The sequence below is a fragment of the Chinchilla lanigera genome, unplaced genomic scaffold (genome assembly GCF_000276665.1).
Source record: "Chinchilla lanigera isolate Chin_1 unplaced genomic scaffold, ChiLan1.0 scaffold00001, whole genome shotgun sequence".
In the NCBI taxonomy this organism is placed as follows: domain Eukaryota; kingdom Metazoa; phylum Chordata; class Mammalia; order Rodentia; family Chinchillidae; genus Chinchilla; species Chinchilla lanigera.
This window is the reverse complement of record NW_004955402.1, coordinates 13,541,053-13,559,456: the sequence shown is the minus strand read 5'-3', so window position 1 is coordinate 13,559,456 and position 18,404 is coordinate 13,541,053. Positions and strand designations below refer to the sequence as shown.

The window sequence follows — 18,404 nt, the reverse complement described above, 5'->3', positions numbered from 1 at the left end:
CCACAGTTTCACATTGAATCTTTTCTTGGACTCTCTTGGGCCTTTGCTAGTTTTTTTTGTACAATAATAAGGTCTTGAATAGATTTTTCATTTCTTACAACTCCATTCACATATTATAGGAGGTTTTTTCTGACCCTGAGTTAAGAATGGATCCTTCTCTTTAATAGCCCCCCTTGTACTTCATAGGTTTTAGGACATGTGGTACCAAGTTGGTTTTCTGGTCTGTCTATATGCCTTCTGAGAACACAGTTTGGTGTCCCTGTTCTTTGAATGCCCATACTCAAAATGTAAGTAATAAATGCACAAACAAATGCATTGATTCAGTCATTTTTTTTATTTACCAGATATTTGCCGCACATCCATCCTTTGCAAGTCTAGGAGTGCTAGGAGGCGGAAGGCTGTGAAGGAGACACACACTGTCCGTGTGGCTATGGCAGCCAAGTAGTGGGAGCACGTTACTTACAGGGTTCTGTGAAGGGACAGCACTGAGTGTTAATGAGAACATTTAACTGAGATCAGTGAGCTCAGAAAAGGCTCTAGAGCAGTGATGGCAAACCTGTTAGAGTTTCAGTGATACAGACAGCCTGCTGAGGCACGCGTGCCGGAGGTTTGCCACCACTGGTTTGGATGAAGCACTTTCAAGCCAAGCCTAAAGTTTAATATGTTTTGGAGTAAAAAATACTGCGTATGGCAATGCATTCTAGAGGAATTTTTTTATTGAACTCCAGATAGGTGTCAGGTTCTCAGGAGACATGAACAAATCTGACCCAAGTGCTCATGGGGTTCATGGAACTAACAGTCCACGAAGACATCTTAGGCAATTCTTTGTGAGCCTCATAATGTTCACTCCAGATTGTATGTAGCTCTACAGTACTAGTGGACTTGTTATTCACACAAGTTGCATCCTTTTCAAATTATTTGCACATAGCTGGCAACTTGTATACAAGGCCTGGGCAGCTTTAATTTTTTTTCCCCACTCTAAACTATCTACAGTTATAGATATGTTATGGAGTTTTTCATTATTTTGATCTATTTACTTACCCAAATATATGGATTTATTTTAATTCCCATAATATTCCCTGAATACTGGATAAATGCATTCATTTTAGTATCATAAGGCATTTTCACTGTTACTTTATTTTGTCATGTAGATACATAGGAAAATATATACAGATACATAGCATGATTTTTCTAATGATTTTTGCAAATTTTCAGCACAGTTTCATATCAAGGAGCTTAGTGAATACTAAAATATGACAGTGCATCATCAATCCAGTAGCATACTCTTTTTTGTTCTTTTCCAGTACCGGGAATCAAACTCACAGCCTCGTGCTTGCCAGGGAGGCGCTGTGCCGCTGAGCTAAATCCCCAGCCCCAATCCAGTAGCATATTCTTTCACTAAAAACTTACATAGACAACTGTAGAAGATTATAAAAACAGTAATAGATCTACTAGTACTTTTTTTTCATCTTCTACTCAAGTCTCCTACCCATTTTCTGTGGTTTCTAGTTGAGATAGTATTGTTTAGAAAATAAAAACAAAACAAAACTGCAGTTCGTCTAAGAGAGGATGTTTGAATCCATCTGTTGCTACCATGCACATAACTTTCCAAGCCAGGTCAGACTGAGATACACCCATTCCCTGAACAGGCTAATAATATGTTGCTCCTTCCAACTGTTCTTTAAATATCTGCTTCACAGTTATTTAGGGAGAAAGAGGATATATAGCAGTAATCCTGGCAGTCACCTGGACCACTCTTAGGGTTTCCCTGTGTTGTGTTCTTCTCTAAATATATGTCTTAGTTCACTTAGTGTTGCTATAACAAAACATACAGCACTGGGTAACTTATGAGGTGAAGAGGTTTCATTGGCTCATGAATCCAACGGCTTTAGCAGCCAGATAGCATGGCGTTGGCATCCTGACAAGGTCATTGCCTGCATTATAACACACCAGAGAAATAAAGGAAAAGGAGCCAAGGCATGTGGTGGCCTCAGTTTAAAACAACCTGCTCTTGCAAGAACTAATCCGTCGTGGAACACCACCATCAATCCTCTTTTCCTAATTACTTTCTAGTAACCCTTACCTCTTTAAGGTCCTACTGCCCCAACACTGCCACACCTGTGGCCAGGCTTCCGACATACGAACGTGCCAGGTGCAAACCATATCCAAACCATAGCCATGCATTTGCTAGCAACCCTTCCATACCTGCAGTTAGGACCTCTCCCTGTGGCTGTAACAACTCCACAAGATCCACTGAATGATCTGCCAAATATTTAGCCCTCCCCCCACCGGTGGTCATCCATATGTTTCTGCTATTTACTGTTGCTTTAGTTTATTAGGTATGTGAGGCAAGTTTATAAAAATGAAACAAAGGGAATGTATATTTAAAGTTTTGATAGATCCTGCCAATGTGCCCTCCACAGAGAGAAGTAGGTTCAGTGCAAACTGCTGCTAGCGGCAGGGTTAGAGTGCTCATGTTTAAATACTTTATTTTTACTAGTGCAATTTGTGAAAAAAATGAACTGCTATTTCGTTGACACTTTAATGGACGTTTTTGTAATTACTAGATAGATTGAGCATCTGTGTGACAATGTTTATAAACTGTATTTCTGTTTTCTATGAATTGCCTTTTTATTTCCTGGGCTTTTGTCTTTGGATTTGAAAGAGCAGCTCTTATCATTAAAAAAATTAGTCCTTTGTCTGACTTGTGTTGCAGACATTTCCCCTAGTTTGTCTTTTTGTGGGTGGGAATTATTTTTCCTCTGCTGTACCGGAGTTTAACAATTTTATTTTCAGTGTCGCCACTGCTTTTTCTTGTTACTAATGGTTTTTTTTGCCTGATGATGAAAAGTTTTTTCCCTCTAATCCTTTTAGTTCTATATTGCCCCATTAAAGTGGCTTCAGGGTTTTGTCTCCTCATGCCCACCTCTGTGTCACTAGCCCATCAGAGTATTTCTGGAAATAGACTAAGGTGCTTAGCAAATATTTAATAAATGAGGAAAATAACCTGTGATAGCTAAAAGCAGGCTTACAGTCTGGTCGACCTTGGGCAAATTGTCACAACACTTCTCCTTGAGCTTCTGTATTTGTAATTGAGGGAAATAGGAGTACCTAATCCATAGTGTTGTTGTGAAAATGAAGAGTTAATTCTGGTAAGCTCCTAGACTAGTACCTGGTAGATATGGAGTGCCGTGTAAATATTTTCTGTTCTTACTCTCAAAGGTCTTCTGCTAAGCAACTCTTCGCTATTCTAGAAAGTTCTTTTTTGCTATGGCTGAAGAGCAGGGAAGGCCAGACACCTGTGTGGTTGAATACAGCCCTTCATGAGGCCTGTCTGGAGGCACAGAGTGAGGGTGGGGTTCTCACTAGTCTTTGCAGGGTTCAGTCTGCTAAAGCTAGCATTTCGCCCTGGCCAAGAGAGCCATCCCGACTGAACTCCGGCTTTGCTTTGCCAGTAGAGAGAGAACTCTGAGAGAAAAATTCCTGCAAGAAATTCCAATTAAAAGATAATGGAAGCATAAAGTGAAACTAATTAATTTCAGAGCCTCTGCCATCTTTTTGGTAAGTCAGGCTGGTGTCTTTTTAAGTTCTTCACAGAAAGGCCAAACGCTAATTTGCAAAGGTAGTCTAATTATTCTTGAGAGAGGAACTAGAGACAAATAATTCACATATCATTACAAAGTTTAATCATAGCAGATTTATTAATAATCCTTAAATTAAAAAGGTAAATCTGGGCTTGAGTTTACGAAAGAATTAACCAAAGGAGGGGATGATTTTCTACATCGTTTCAGTCATCAGTAAATTTGTTTAGAAGGATTTTCTTCTAGGTTCAGAGAAGGATTTTACATGGTCCAGAAGCACCTGTGGGTACAGTGTGAAAATCGAGGGACAATTTGGGAATGTGTCTGCGGAGTGGCTGTTAACACTGGTCCCTGTAGGGCTGTGTCTAGCCACTATTTTCCTTTTCTTTGAAATCTTATTTGAAGGCGAGTTGTCTGAAATTTGTCCCCTCTTAACCCTTCAGTGCCTAGTGTTTCATGTTTGGAATGTCTGTAACAGTAGAACATAATAATTTTTTTCTCTTCAAATTCTCATTTCAATTTTTTTAAGTAATATACATGAATTTCATGCAAAAATTAAAAAAAACTTGCAACCTTTGATATAAATGGGTTAATTTCTTCTCCGTTCTGTAACTCCTAACTGTTCCATTGGCTTTATTTTTATTTCTCCTTACTTTCCCCTGCTTGCTCAATGTCCAATCCTCTGCTCTCTGTGTGGTCTATGAAATCACCCTGTCCCACTCCCAGATTGCTTGTCATTGCTGTCCCTTTGGGCTTTACAGACCCAGCCTGCCAGTGCCCGCTGGTTGACCTCGGTGCTCATTTGCCTGGTGATACTCTTTGTAGACAGTATCTTCTCTTTTTATTTTAACTAAGTGATAATTGTCATAAAGTTGACTTTCTATACAGACAAAGTCTAAAACCTTCATATATCCAATCAGATGACTTTCAAATATCCATTTATCCTTTTGCTTTCAACCTTAATGCTAAATGAAGTGAGAGAAATAGTAATGAAAATTGGAGTGGGGAGAGCCAGGAGGATTGTGAGAGGCCACTTTTAATGAGTGGAATATCCTCAAATGATAGCAAGTGACAGAGAAAATTCCACTTTGGGATCATTTAATGTAGATACTCTAGAAAACACTTTCAAAAGGGCATCAGGTTCGGTGGTAGTGTCGTTTTCAGAAAGGTCAGCCGTGGCTGGGGATGAATGTCTTAGGAAGAAGAAGCAAAGGAGCAGACAGAAGAAAAAAGGATGCAGATCATGGGATAGTGTTGCCGAGGGGACACTAGTGGTGACCCCCCCCTCCCAGTTCACTTCCAAACTCCAGAGAGCTTTCATATCATGTTCTGTGTTATACCATGATCTCATGACAGACCAAGGTGACAATGTAGGTTTCTTGTTTTCTAATTCTGGAAATTATCTCCTATGGTTGTGCATCCTGTAGACTAAGGAAGGCTTTCAAAACCAAACTCATGGGTCACTGCTATGTGAGAGTTACCTTCCCTATTCTGGTTTTAGCTGTCCGTGCCCCGAGCTTTTGATCCTGTGTGCACGATCAGTATGGCACAGTGAGTGGACAAGGTGCAACCCTTGCCTGATGGACCTGTGATTGCATCCTGATGTTATCAAAGTTTACTAAGCCTCAGTTTTCTTACTGATAACAGGCAAAGAGTCTACTTCATAGAACCGTTCAACAGATTTCTGACTCACATCAAGTTTCTAACTGATAGTCACCTTCTATTACGGATGAATTTTCTGGGAAGCTAGGGATCGTGCATTTTCCCTTTTCTTCGAGTTTTCTGCAAAGTCCTTGGTGGGAAGGGGACACACAGTTTTGTGACTGCTTTGCCTCTTCATTTGGAAAAGAAAATTTCCCTTCTTTTGTGAACTTTTATGTCAATTCTTAGTAACCATTGTTTGAGATAGGAGATAGGATCTTTTTGTTGTTGTTGTTTTTTTTCCAGTACCAGGAATCGAACTCATGACCTTGCACTTGCCAGGCAGGCACTGTGCCGCTGAGCTAAATCTCCAGCCCCTAGTAACCATTGTTGGAACTTGTGTGTTTAATTGTTAGTAACCATCTGTACCATGGAAGATGATGATGGCACCAGTGGAGAGTTGAGTTTATAGTTTTGGCAAATAGTTTGCCTTCGTGCCCTCGTTTCCAGAGATACTGTGCCTTTATTTGGCCTTGTGTGAATCCTGTGCTACTTGTCATTGACCCTGTTTATCAGTGAGAAAACTGAGGTGGAGACACTGGGTTAATCCAATTCGCATGGCTGAAACAGAAGAAAAATGTGGACTTCTGACTTGGAAGTGAGCTGTCTTCAATCCCACAGTTTTCAAATGAATGCTCCCAGGGCCAGTGACAAAACCAAGAGGTAGAATAATGCTCCAGTCACCAGGTCTCTGCTGTTCCCTTTTGTTTATATCTGGGTGCTGTTCCCCTATCCCATCCACCTTTCCTGAAGGTGTCTTCTACAAGAAAAAATTAAGACTTGACCTCATAGCCTTGAAAGCGTGAGGAACCTGACAAATCTGCAGTTGTATAATTAAAAGCTTTGGCTTCTGATGAAAGAGTTAAATGGCCTTGGAAGCTGATCTTAGAGGCATTTTAGTGGTTGAAGGGAAAGGTGCAGAGCGATGTGGGAACATTTTCCCCTTTGCTGGTGAAATCTCTGAATGCAAAAGCTGAGGAGCTTTTCAGAAGTCTTTCTCTTGATGCTCTCACTCAGAATCTGAAGATTTGCTGGGGTGGAGCCCACCAGCCTGAGTTATAGGAAAAAGTGAGTGGTGGTTGGGCCTGCCAAAGCATAGCCATGCATCTGACTTAGGGAGAGCCACATTGGTTGTGTCAAATGTCTGGTGTGAAGCAGCTAGCAAAAATCCAAATTCATATTCCCTATAGCAAGTTAAGGCATCCCGCCAGCCTGAAAGCCATGGGCTGAACTTTAAAGGACCATTGATGTCTGTACAGAGGATCAGGAAGGACCTGCTACTATTCCTGGAAAAAAACAAAAAATGACTCTAATTCTGTTGTCTTACAGTATTTTTGAGATGGCACATGCTCTTTTGTTTGTTTGTAGTGTTGGCTAAAGTGTAAAGTTGCACAAATTTTTAAAAAAATTATAAGCAGCTACTGTAGGATTGATCAGATGAGGTTTTTTTTTTTTTTTTTTTTCTTTTTCTTTTACTATTTTAGAGACTAAGAGGAGGGCTGGGGACTAACTCCGTGGAAGAGTGCTTGCCTAGCATGAGCATATGCAGTGCCCTGTGCTTCATCCCCAGGACCATAGAAAACAAAACAAAACCTTAAAAACAAGATGAGCCTTGGCTCTTAGAAAATGTAAGCACTGGCCCTTTGGCTTACCTCTGCAAACACCAAGGCCCCCTACATATATTTACTGAAAGTTGTATATCTGATGTGTGTGTGCATACGTATGTACATGCACACACATGCACACACACCCACACATACACACACATGCACACACATTTCTGCTTACTAAATCACATGCTAAAGAAAAAAAAGCGAATGTATATGGGTGTTGATTTATCAGCCAGTCTCCCTTATGAGCAATTGATTTACTTGATTCCACTAGATTTGGAGATTATCTGATAATGAATAATCATTTAAAAATATGCTTATATATAGCATATGTATAAAATATTTCATATATTATCACATTATTTTGACAAGTCAAGACTGAGACGACATAAGTGGGAACATATTTCAATGAACTACTCATTTATAGTTAGGAAAAGAATGGCATACACGTTCCCTTTCGGTTCTGTCTGGGTAGCTCTGTAAATTGCGTATTGATTATGCTAATAGCACTGGTGTCTTTATTACTTGTCTGCAGAAACATGCAGATTAAATGCACATTTGGCAAGATTGTCATTCTGTGCATTTGAAAAAAATCTCATATTTGGAGAGGCGGTTAAAATTTAAAATAGAATTAAACTAATATGGAAACTTAAGGAAGTCGATGTTCTGGTAAATGAAGAGCACAGTTAAAAAGTTAAAAGAAAATGATGCCCTTCTGTCTCCTTTGTTTCAGGTTCCTTAAGGAAAGTGTTGCAGAAATGGCAATGAATCAATAATAATCTATTTTTATAGTTTATTTTTGGTCATATGGTTTCTCTTGTTTTGTTTGTCAGGCTGAAGGAAACTTAGACGTTCAGAGTTGTATGCATTTTTAAATTTATTAGTCCAAATACAGGGAGACAAAATGGATTTCTTTTTTTTTTCAATTGTACATAAATTTTCTTGTAGTTTGTAATAGTTCCTAAGTCATAAATCACAGTTTCCTTTTTTGCTCTGATCTCTCGTTGTATAAACATGTACAGTACCTTACTTTATAGGATTTCCCCCTCTTTTCTCTCCTGCTGAGTCATCATGTTACTAAAGAAGCTATTTAGATTCCACTTTATCTTCCTAAATAGAATCTGTTATAGATATAAGCTTACTATTTACATGTTAGCTAGGAATGAAAATAAAAAAAATTAAAAATGTGTTTTCAAATCATTTGCACTTTATTTTAACAGCAGTTTAACTCCCTAGTTTTTTGGAGACTCATTTGGAGGTTCTGAAGGGGAGGAAAAAAAAATCATTTTTTCCATCATCCTAGGTAATATGATCATGTTTAGCAGGACAGTAAATTTTGTCTTTAATTTGTAATCTTTAGACAAATTTAATCATATGTGTCTTTACAATATAGCATTGCCATTTAGAACAATAACTTCCTAAATTACAAAAAAAAGAGGCAAAATTACTGCTAAGGAGCATTGAGCGATAATATTGGGTTGATTTTTATGAACGAGTTCGGATTTACTTCTCAAAATGTGAAGGCCAGTGCTGTTACATTGTACAAGGACTCTCATATTGAAGCAAGGCAGTATTCTTGTTCAAAATAAAACACTATCCCCCTAAGCTATTGTTTCAGTAATTGTTGAGATAGTTAATTTTAAGAGCCCAATTCAGAAATATTGTTGTAATTTGATTGATCTCATCTACAGTAACTGAAAATGATAGGAACATGAAATAGTGTATTGTCTTCAGAAACAGACTCTTTGCCCCCGTGTTTTTTCTTACTTTGGTGCTGTAAAGCTTCCCAGCTATGCTTCTATAGCTGGGTCTCTAAGATTATTTGGTAAAGAAAAAATAACTAAACTTCCAGATATCCTCATGTCCAAATCCTAGCTTCAAATAGATTTTACTTATGACTGTAGTTGTCCTAAACAACATTTTTTTTTCATTAAATCTGGTCTTTATGTACTAAGTAAATCAATTCATTAAATCTGGTCTTTATGTGCTACATATCCATTTTTGAAGTAATTGATTTTCCTCCAGAATGGATTTTTAGCAGTTTTAAAATTACTTTACTGTAGAGAGATTAGTACCTGAATGCCTGGATATTAAAAATATTTGTGTGTAATGTTTTTCTTATAGAAAATGAAGGAAAGGATCTCGAGGCTTGGTATAAGATTGAACACAGGAATGTAGAAGTTGCTTTCATTTGTTTTCGCAGGAAGTTCAAGGCCATATGAGACTTAGATCTGTGTTCAGTGTGATGGCATCAGGTAGTTGGAGAGTGAAGAGGCTCAAATCTGGCCAGAAGAAAGATCATGTCCCAAACCAAACCAAAACAAACAAGCCAAAGCCAACAACAAATCAACAAAAAGGATGTTGTTCACTGTAAAACGATCTGGAAAAAAAGTGCAGGGTAGCTTTTCTTTGTTAGGTGAGATAATGCTATGTTTGAATGTCCATTTTTGTCTACATTCATCTATTTGTCCTGCTGACTTGCCATAATTTTTTGTGGTTTCTACCATATTTTCTTCTATAAGAAAACTATAACATCCTTCAAAAAGAACATTTTAATATATTAGTATGTTTCTTTAAAGAAAAGTTGTTTATTTTCATTCCATTTTTGGAGGCAGAAAGTTTAAACAGCATGAGGCAGCTCTGGAGGGGGGCCCCTGGATAGGATGGCATCCCAGTGAGAGAGCATGTGTAACTTCCTGTAGATTCTTACATTCTTGAAAGTGGGCTAGTTACTTTGTCTTATGAGAAGGATCATGGACTGTATGTAGAATTATGTTTTCCTATTTAAACAAATGGTTAATGATTTTTTTAAAAATAAAAATATGAAATAAGAAGGGGGAGTTTGGAATCAATGTCTGGTTTTATTTTCAGTTAAATTTTGCTTGTATCTGTCTTCAGCATCATGTGTATTCAAAATAAAACTGAAGTAAAGGAATTTCATCAGTGAGTTCTTTTCCTGATCATTTTCTCTGGGGTGCCTGCAGACCTCTTGTATGAGATTGTCAAGTTAGCTAGTATTATATTTCTGTCTATTCTCTGCCCAGCTTTGGCATTTATTTGCCACCATTTAGGTAAGTGAGATAAAAGACATAACTTGAATGAGAAAATGTGAAGTCATTAACCCAGGTGAATACACCCGTTTTAAACAAAGACTTCAAGTTCGTCTGTAGGAATGGCGCCACCAAACCGCAATTCCTGGCAGACACTGAGATAGCTCCCCACTTTCGTGTGCCCGCAGTCCGCAGGGGCGCCCGGACACATTATTTTCTCTCTGCCATTGACTTAGTTTGCACTTTGCAGTCTCCACTTCTTTCCTGGTTGATCTGTAGCCTCCAGACTCATCTGCCTGCTTTCTGATCTGGACTTTGTCCAACCCATCCTCTCCATGGCCAGTGGAGCGTGTTTCTAAACTGTCACCTAGATCAGTCACTTCCTACTTCAAATCCCTTGTTGCCTTGTCATAGTGCTAAGGTTAGTGTGAGAATGGTGTGCTCACAGTAGTTGCTGCATGAGCTAGCTGCTTCTGCAAGCTGGGTCCTTACATGGCTTCCCGCTGTTTCTATTCTACCCAGTGCCCCTCATTTGAGCAGAAGTACTTGCATTTCTGTGAGGGCAGTTGTGTTGCTTTATGCGTCTGTGGTTTTGCCCATGTGTCCTTAGTTTGGAGACCTCTGTTCTACCTGTCTTCAGTGCTTCTCTTTCCTTCAAAACTTAGCCTGAGCTGAAGCTGCTTTGTTCTGGGTAAAATGCGCTCTGATGGAGATGTTGCCCCTTCTGAGCACTTCTCTCTCCTTGCACTCAGTTTTTTGTTTGTCCGTCTCTCTCCTTGCTGTGTCATGACAGGCAGAAAGATGGTAAGTTCTGCATGCCAAACTTGGGTAAAAGAACAAAGCAGCTCAAGCTAATTTGCGGTTCCTAGTCACCCCAAGCTGTGTCTGGACACTTTGAAAGCAGAAAAGACCAATATCCCCAAACCCCTGAGCTTATTTTGACTGACCAGTTGGAAAACTACAGCAGATTGCAAACTTTGGAGACAGGGACCAGGACATCTTACATTTTATACGTCCAGGATCTTAGCCAAATGCTTTTCACCTCATAGGTGCCCAGTAAATACTTGTTTACAGAAGTGGTGTAAGGCAGCCCTAGATATTCATTTTGAAGTTAAATGACTTTAAAGTAGGACCATGTTTATAATTTCTCTGCATTTGAAACTTGGAGTGCTGAAACTGCTTTCTTTTATTAGATCTTTCTTTAACTAAATGATAAAGAGGGTCTAAGTGGAAGAAATTTGGGTAAAATTTTCTGATTAGAAGAGGAGAAACTTTTTATTTGGTTCCAAAGTATGCATGTGTATGTGTTGTTTGTTTTAACCTCTCCCAAGGCTAATTTCCTCCCACTCAACATCTTCCTACAAGGAATTTCACTGTAGATACAGAGTGGTAATATATTCATGTTTGGCATGTTCTCCTTGATAATGGTGCATCTGTGATATTTCTTTTTGGTCTTCAAGGACCATGATAGACCTGTAGAACAATCAAGCAAAACCACAGAAATCCTAAACTTCAACAGCATGATTTTGTTTAATGTAGAGATAATTCTTTCTGTCTGAAATTTCATAGACAAAAAGAAAAGAACGAGCAGATTAAAGGGGATTTCCTTCTTTCGATAAAACAATTTAATAATTTTCAGAGAATAGAGCCTCCAGAAAATGAATATTGTAGAACAAGGAAGAAGAGCATGTTTTTAACCTTGACCACAGGTGCTCCTTGCATCTCTTGGTACATAGCCAGGTCTCTACCTAGAGTGGCCTTATTTGTCCTGCTAAGCTCAGGCTTGGCCTCCGGGATGCTTGTCCCTAGCCACCACTCTGCTTGCTTTTGTTTTTGTTTTGTTTGTTTACTTTTAGATGACAGTGAGAAAAAAAAAAATGAGACAGCAGACCAGCAGGCGAGTGTGGGACAGACGGCTGCACAGTCTGGCAGGGCTGCATTCCTTCATTAGAGTCTGCTTGCCATTTTATATCTGTGTGCCATTTATTTTCCCTAAATCTGTTTTCATCTTATGGGATTTCAAGTTCGAATGCATATCTAGAGCCCAGAAAGCACAAAATAATGATCCCGCCCTTTGGTTTTTGAAAACTGGGAAGGGTTTCTGCTTTTTGTTAACTCTTCATAGCCTGGAGGGAACTTTTCCTCTGTTGTTAAAAAGTATAAGGAGAAATCAGTGAATGTGATTCAAATGCACATGTAGGACAGGAGTATTTCCAGACACGGGTACTTAACAGGCAGTCTCTGAGTTTCTTTTCAGGGGTGAGGTTTCTGAATATGGCAGTAAGCCTAGTTGACTAGTTACTTGTACACACGTAAGCTTTACACACAACACTAGACAATTATTATTTGATATAAGATGGTTGTTAACCGCACATTGTTAATTAATCACCTGCTATAGTGATTTGGGGGCTATTTGAATGTGGAATGTATTTGTTTAAATCTTATGTGTATTTCGTTAGCATAAAACCTCAGTATAAAACAGTGGATTTTAATTTTTCTTTGAAAGAAGATACCCTTGGACACTTCCCAAAGTAAAACCATCATTGCTATTCCACTAGTAGTCTAGTATTGGGGACACTTTTTTGAATACTTTTTATAGCTTTAAATAATTAAAATCCAAAAGGTCATAGTTGTTACAATGAAATCAAGCCTTGTATTTCTTTTTAAAAGTAATAGGTATTTTTAGTTGATCATTTATTGAACTCACTTGGCACTGTGTTCGTTGATTTCAGATCGAATAATTCATGCCGTGATTATTTAATCTGGTGAAAAATTGGCTATGACCAGAGAACAAACTGTTAGGAAATGGTCCAGTTTTAAGTTTGCGTGTGTGTATAAGTAGAGTATTTTGAGTTCATTCATCTCTTGCCAGTCTTAGTTGTAAAGTAATCTTCTTGCATTCATATTTACATCATCTTCAGACTCTTGTGTTTCTGCCACTCTCATAAAAACTGAGTCTGGTTTTTAAGGTAGGGCTTCATGCTTGGAATTTACCAGGAAAAGCCTCATTTATATCTCCTGCAAGAAGGGGAGGCCTGCACTATGCATTCGCTGCCAGAAGTTTTTATAGTAATACTTTGTATCTAGGCTCTGGCTCTTACCATTAAATGTGCTTTTTATAGAGTACCAAGTTATAAATGTAGTGCAGCTACGGCATATTAATCTTACTGCAGAGATTTAATGAGGCAGTTGTTTTGCGATGGACACTATTGGGAGCAGAGAGCGACAGAGTTTTACTTTACCACTGAGCTGCAGAAATATTCCTTGCCTGGTAATAATTATAACCACATGATCTCTTAGTTTTTCTTTCTTTTGCCAGTGCTTTTCCATGCAAAAGTGGCTTGGAAGGAGGTCCATTTCTAGGCAGTGAAATGGATTGGAAATTGGGCTGTTTTCTCAGTAGTTTGACATTTTAGCTTTGATCAGGCATGAGATCCTTGTTGCAAAGAGAGAAATATGTAAGATGAGTTTTAAGAATACAGATAGTCTTTGCCAGTCCACTGAGATGGCTTTTAGATATTCATTACTTTTACTTGACTTTTATATAGGTTATAAAAAGTAAATGTGGTGAAACCTCATTTTACATGAACAGAATAGAATTTCTGCAGGTTGGCCTTAAACTGATCCCTCACTTGAAATTAATTGAAGTCCATGGGTTTATTGCCTCCAACACTTTTAAGCCAGTGCAATTTTTCATTTTCCCCAAAGTTGTAATTTTATTAAACCAAGTTAAAGCAATAACAATCCTTATGAAGAGGAGGATGAGAAGAAGGAAAGAACTACCTGCTGGAGAATAGAATAAAGGGAAAATCATACCTCTTTTAAATTCTCATTTATAGGTAATGTTAACAAAATTGGAAACAGAATTCTGCTGTTTATTGTAGTAGTAATGGTTGTGTCTGTATTCTAAGATCCAGCTTTTTATTCCAGTCAGGACACTATAAATTCTGTGCCCCCAGTACTCTTGCAAAGGGATGAGCTGGGAAGTTGGCTGAAGAGGCGAAGTCACTTGTGGTGGATGCAGCATGTTTAGGTGGCATTGTTTAGTGAGAGGTGTCCTGTCTGCAGCTCTGCTATGGATTGCAGCTGCGCTGTAGGGGGCATGGGGATGTTTTAAAATACTGCCCTTGGAGTAGGTTTATAGCCAACAGTGTGGTTGGGAGAATAATTGTCCCTCTTGCAGTAATGGGGGAGCAGGGCGGTGCTCACAGGCATGGACCTTGTGTTTATAACCCATTAGGTTGAAGTCAGAGGTTTGAATGGCTAGCAGAGTAATACAATTATTTTTTATGATTGGCTCTCAGAGGACTTTATAAAAACTACATCACTAAGGCCATGTGCAATTACTGAAGTGTAGCCACCTGTGGGGAAGAAATAGTTGACAATGTAAGCTTTCTAGAATCTTCCTGCATCAACTAGCATTAGGAATGGAAACCCCTAACCAAATAAACACATCTTTTGAATGGGCAAGAAGGAATTTCTCTTGAAAGTGGAGGTTGGAAAAATCTTGCAGAGAGAGAGAGAGAGAGAGAGAGAGAGAGAGAGAGAGACTGAGATTCTAGTACTCATTACACTGAAGCATGATAGGCTATAATCGAACCCACCTCCCAGAGGGTTCTGCTTAAGTGTTGACCTAAAAACAAATTCGCCAGTTGGCTGGAGCATGCATCCTAAAGTTGCAGCAGAAGTGAATAAGCTTGACTGACTTTGGTCCCTGAAGGGTTCTATCTGTAAATGCAGAAGTGGAGGCAAAAACATTTTTATTAGTCTTAAAATGACTCTCATTCTAATAACTAGCCATACTGTCAGAAGCATGGGCTAGGGTCATTCTTTAGCTTTTGAGGGCAAAAATATCACACATTTTATTTGTTTGGTATTTTTGATATTGGGTTTGTGTAAAGTGCTCATATGCTTGAATAATAAGGAAGGTGAGTTTTTATCATTTTTCTCTGCAAACTACCTAGAGTATTCTGAGAGTCTCCTTATTTAAAAACAAACAGGTTGGCAAACTTGCTGCGTAGCATTTAAATAATCGTATTAAAATTCAGACTTAACATCCACATCTCCCTGAGTGCTGTCGGTTTTTTTCGAGAAACTGGAAACTCATGCTAAACAACTAAGAATATTCAGTGTGTCCGTGCTCCCTTCCAACAAATATTTAGTGGCATGGGGGGGGGTCGCTTTGTGATCATTGGGACAATTATCCATTGTCTTCAACTGCTTTCTAGTTTGGCAGGGTTTCACCACTTGCTTTTAGTTTGCGGGAGATCTTCAGACCGTTACACGTCTGTTGTGTCTGTACCTCTAGACAAAACATTTGAAAGCAGAAAGCTCAAATGTGGTGGGTCATATAGTATTAATTTGGGGAAATGTAGGCATCCAAATGCTTTTTAATTTGGAAATAACTAGGCTGTTCCCATTTACCAAAAAACGTATCAATAAAGGACACTTTCTAGTCACCATCATTTTTTTTTCCTTTTCCTTTTCACCACCTTTAAATACTATTTGCTGAGCATTCACCTGGCGGTGGCATTGTACTGGGCAAAGTATAAGACAAACGAGAAAGATTCTGTTATTACTCCCCTAGGAACGAGCCCTCTAAACTCCAGTAGATGGAAATGGGCACTGTGTAGAGATTTTGAGATAATAATTTTCCAGATGGCAAATCAACCTAAATTACCAATTTACTTAAATACTATGTTCTTTAAAAAACAAATAACAAACAAACGACTTGCTCTTGGAGATGGGAATTCTGCTTTTTCTAATGAACTTGAGAGATTATTTTGTGCTTTGGAATGTAAGTGGGTTTGGGCATATCTGAATCATTTCAAGCATAGTGACATAGTTATGTCTATTGTAAATGCAAAAGAAAGGCTTTGGAACAACTGTCAGGTGAAAAAGGGTGTATCAGGGACTTGCAGAAGCAGACTTTCTAGAAGTATGTCACAGTTAGCAGGAAGGATAGCAGAAAGCACTTTCGGACAGCAGGATGGCGAGGCAGTAGCATTATGGAATTTCCTCAGAAATATTTGGATACTTTTGGTTGTGTGGATTCTCACCTATGACAATTCAAAGAGTTAATGAAACATTTAAGACAGTAAATATTTGTGTATTTCAATCATCAAAGATAGCTATATTAAAATTAATATAGTCTTATTGAAGATGTGAGTATGGAGGATGCATGACATATCTCTTAGGTATCTTGATATAATATTTTTGTCAATATTTCATTGATGAGTCAGTATTTTCAATCTCTGGTTTGATATGAGACAGTTTATTTCTAATTTGGGGGAACTACTTTCTATTAGACATTGGTATCCCACAAATTAAGCCACCAATTAGATGATCCTGGTTTCACTGAAAGAACCATGTTCTCACCCTTCTGCTGACTCCCACCTGAGTGCCTTCACAGCCCTTTGCTTTTCTGTGAGAGGGGCAAAGACACCAGGGCTTTATGAATATATTTCTAAAATGAACCAAAGAATAACATAAATAATCAGAAAGTATTCATTGAGCTCTAAGTAAAAGCTTCACATGAGCTTTACTGTTTTATTTCCGCCATTGTTTCCATATCATTCTTAAGGTTCAAGTGGAACTATTTAAAGTTTTCACAGTTGCTAGCTTTTCAGTACTGATGATGCCGATTCAAGCTGATGACTTGATTATGATTTTGAGTTGCCCCTCCTTCTTGTTTTCTCGGGTAGTTTTGAAAACAGAAGACATTCACTCTTGAGTTTGTGTTTGTAAGAATGTTTTACTGTGTGGTAGAGCTTGTTTTGCTCTCGCTGTCTAACAAATAATGGAGTAACTGTGTGTTTTGACCAGTTTGTAAGTAAAGGTCAATTTCGTGCCTATGGTAATTAGCTTAGATTACTCTAGACTTTTGTTTAATTCTGGTAATTTCCCATGGAAGAGTATATTTAGCAGAAGAGAAGTTCATTCTTAAGCACAGTGAAATTTTTTCCCTTTGCTTTGGAGACTGTTTAATTTTTAAAGTGATTTATCTCTCCTTTGTAAGCAAAAGCTCCTAAAAGACTGTGAAAAATGACAAAGTTATGCTTGAGGATGGACAAACTATTTAAAGGGAGAGGTCACAAAAGGCCTACATAGTAGGGGAAAAGGAAGGACTTGTTTAATAATCAAAACCTGACCGATTCTGGGGAAGGCTCACTTCTGATCCTCTGTAATGAAATCCACAACGAAGCCTTCCTTTTGCAGCTTCAAGGAAAATGATGTTTCTGTTTTGGGTAGCGAGAAGATTAAATGTTACTTTAAAAGAACCTGTCTTTAAGCGCTGTACTTACAGTCTTGATTTCCTTTCAGACCCCAACTGTAAACTTGAAGACAAGACTGATGATGGAGAGGCACTAGATTGTAAGAAGAGGCTGGAAGACGGGGAGGAGTTGGAAGACGAAGCCGTGCACAGCTGTGACAGCTGCCTGCAGGTGTTTGAATCACTGAGCGATATCACAGAACACAAGATTAATCAATGTCAGCTGACAGGTAAACAATACTTATCGCTTCTTGTCTTCTCATACTGTTCTATTTCTGATTTGTTTTAGTTTGTTTCTTTATGTGTTTTTTCTCTTCCAATTATCTTCCTCCTGCCTTGGAAATCCTCGGTGTGTCTCACGGTGCCTTTGCAAGAATTCTAAGGTGGTTATTTTGGGGCAACCTTACTGCCTAGTCCTTAGATTTTTTAAAGGCACCTAAATTTAGTAGTTAATGACTATCTTTAATTTTTTTTCTCTTTTTTTCATCTCCCTCCCTCCCTCCTTTTCTTTCTTCCATTGATAGCAATGAAAGTACAATGTAATTTGGATAACTAAAATAAAGTGAAAAATTCTTTTGAATACTTTCCCTCCCAAATTTAGCATGTATTATTTTAACTTAAATATTGTCTCATCAAGGAAACTTCCTTATCCCTCTCTGCTTGAGGTAGGCGTGCGCTCTCTCTGTGCCTCTCTCCCTCCACCCCCTCCCTCCTCTCTCTCATCTATCTCTATTATCTATCTATCTACCTGTCTGTCTGTCTGTCTGTCATCTCAACACTGGCGGTTGAATCTGGGATTTGTTTCTAGCATGCTTCGAATGCTCTCAACTACTACTGAGCCTCATCCTCAGCCTCTGAGTACCATAGTCCTCACTTTTCTGCCTCCGTCATTGGTGTGTGAGTGTGTGGATGGCAGGAGTTGTATCTGGTTCATCTTTGCATCTCTGAGCCTGGCACAGTACCTATCTGGCCCAGATACTCACTAAGGCTGGTGAGCTCTTCTGTTACCCGATTCTTTGGAAGAGTCAGATTTAAAATCGCACAAAGCACAGCATGCCCCATGTAATGATTGCATAAAACTAAAACTCAGTTTATATGATATCTGTCCTCTTCAACAACACACTCTCCACGTTCATGGAGTCTACATGTGTGAATTCAACCAAGTGTGGATCAAAAATATTTGGGGGGA

The 18,404-nt window shown here is 38.6% G+C and overlaps 1 protein-coding gene across 1 annotated transcript in view; it reads left to right on the top strand.

Moving 5' to 3' along the window:
• Positions 1 to 18,404, top strand: part of Znf521 (zinc finger protein 521) — a 270,519-nt gene that overhangs the window by 10,732 nt on the left and 241,383 nt on the right. Inside the window, exon 2 of the mRNA XM_005372725.2 lies at positions 17,266 to 17,445. Coding sequence (XP_005372782.1) covers positions 17,266 to 17,445 — 180 coding nt within the window. The remainder of the gene's footprint in view (positions 1 to 17,265; positions 17,446 to 18,404) is intronic.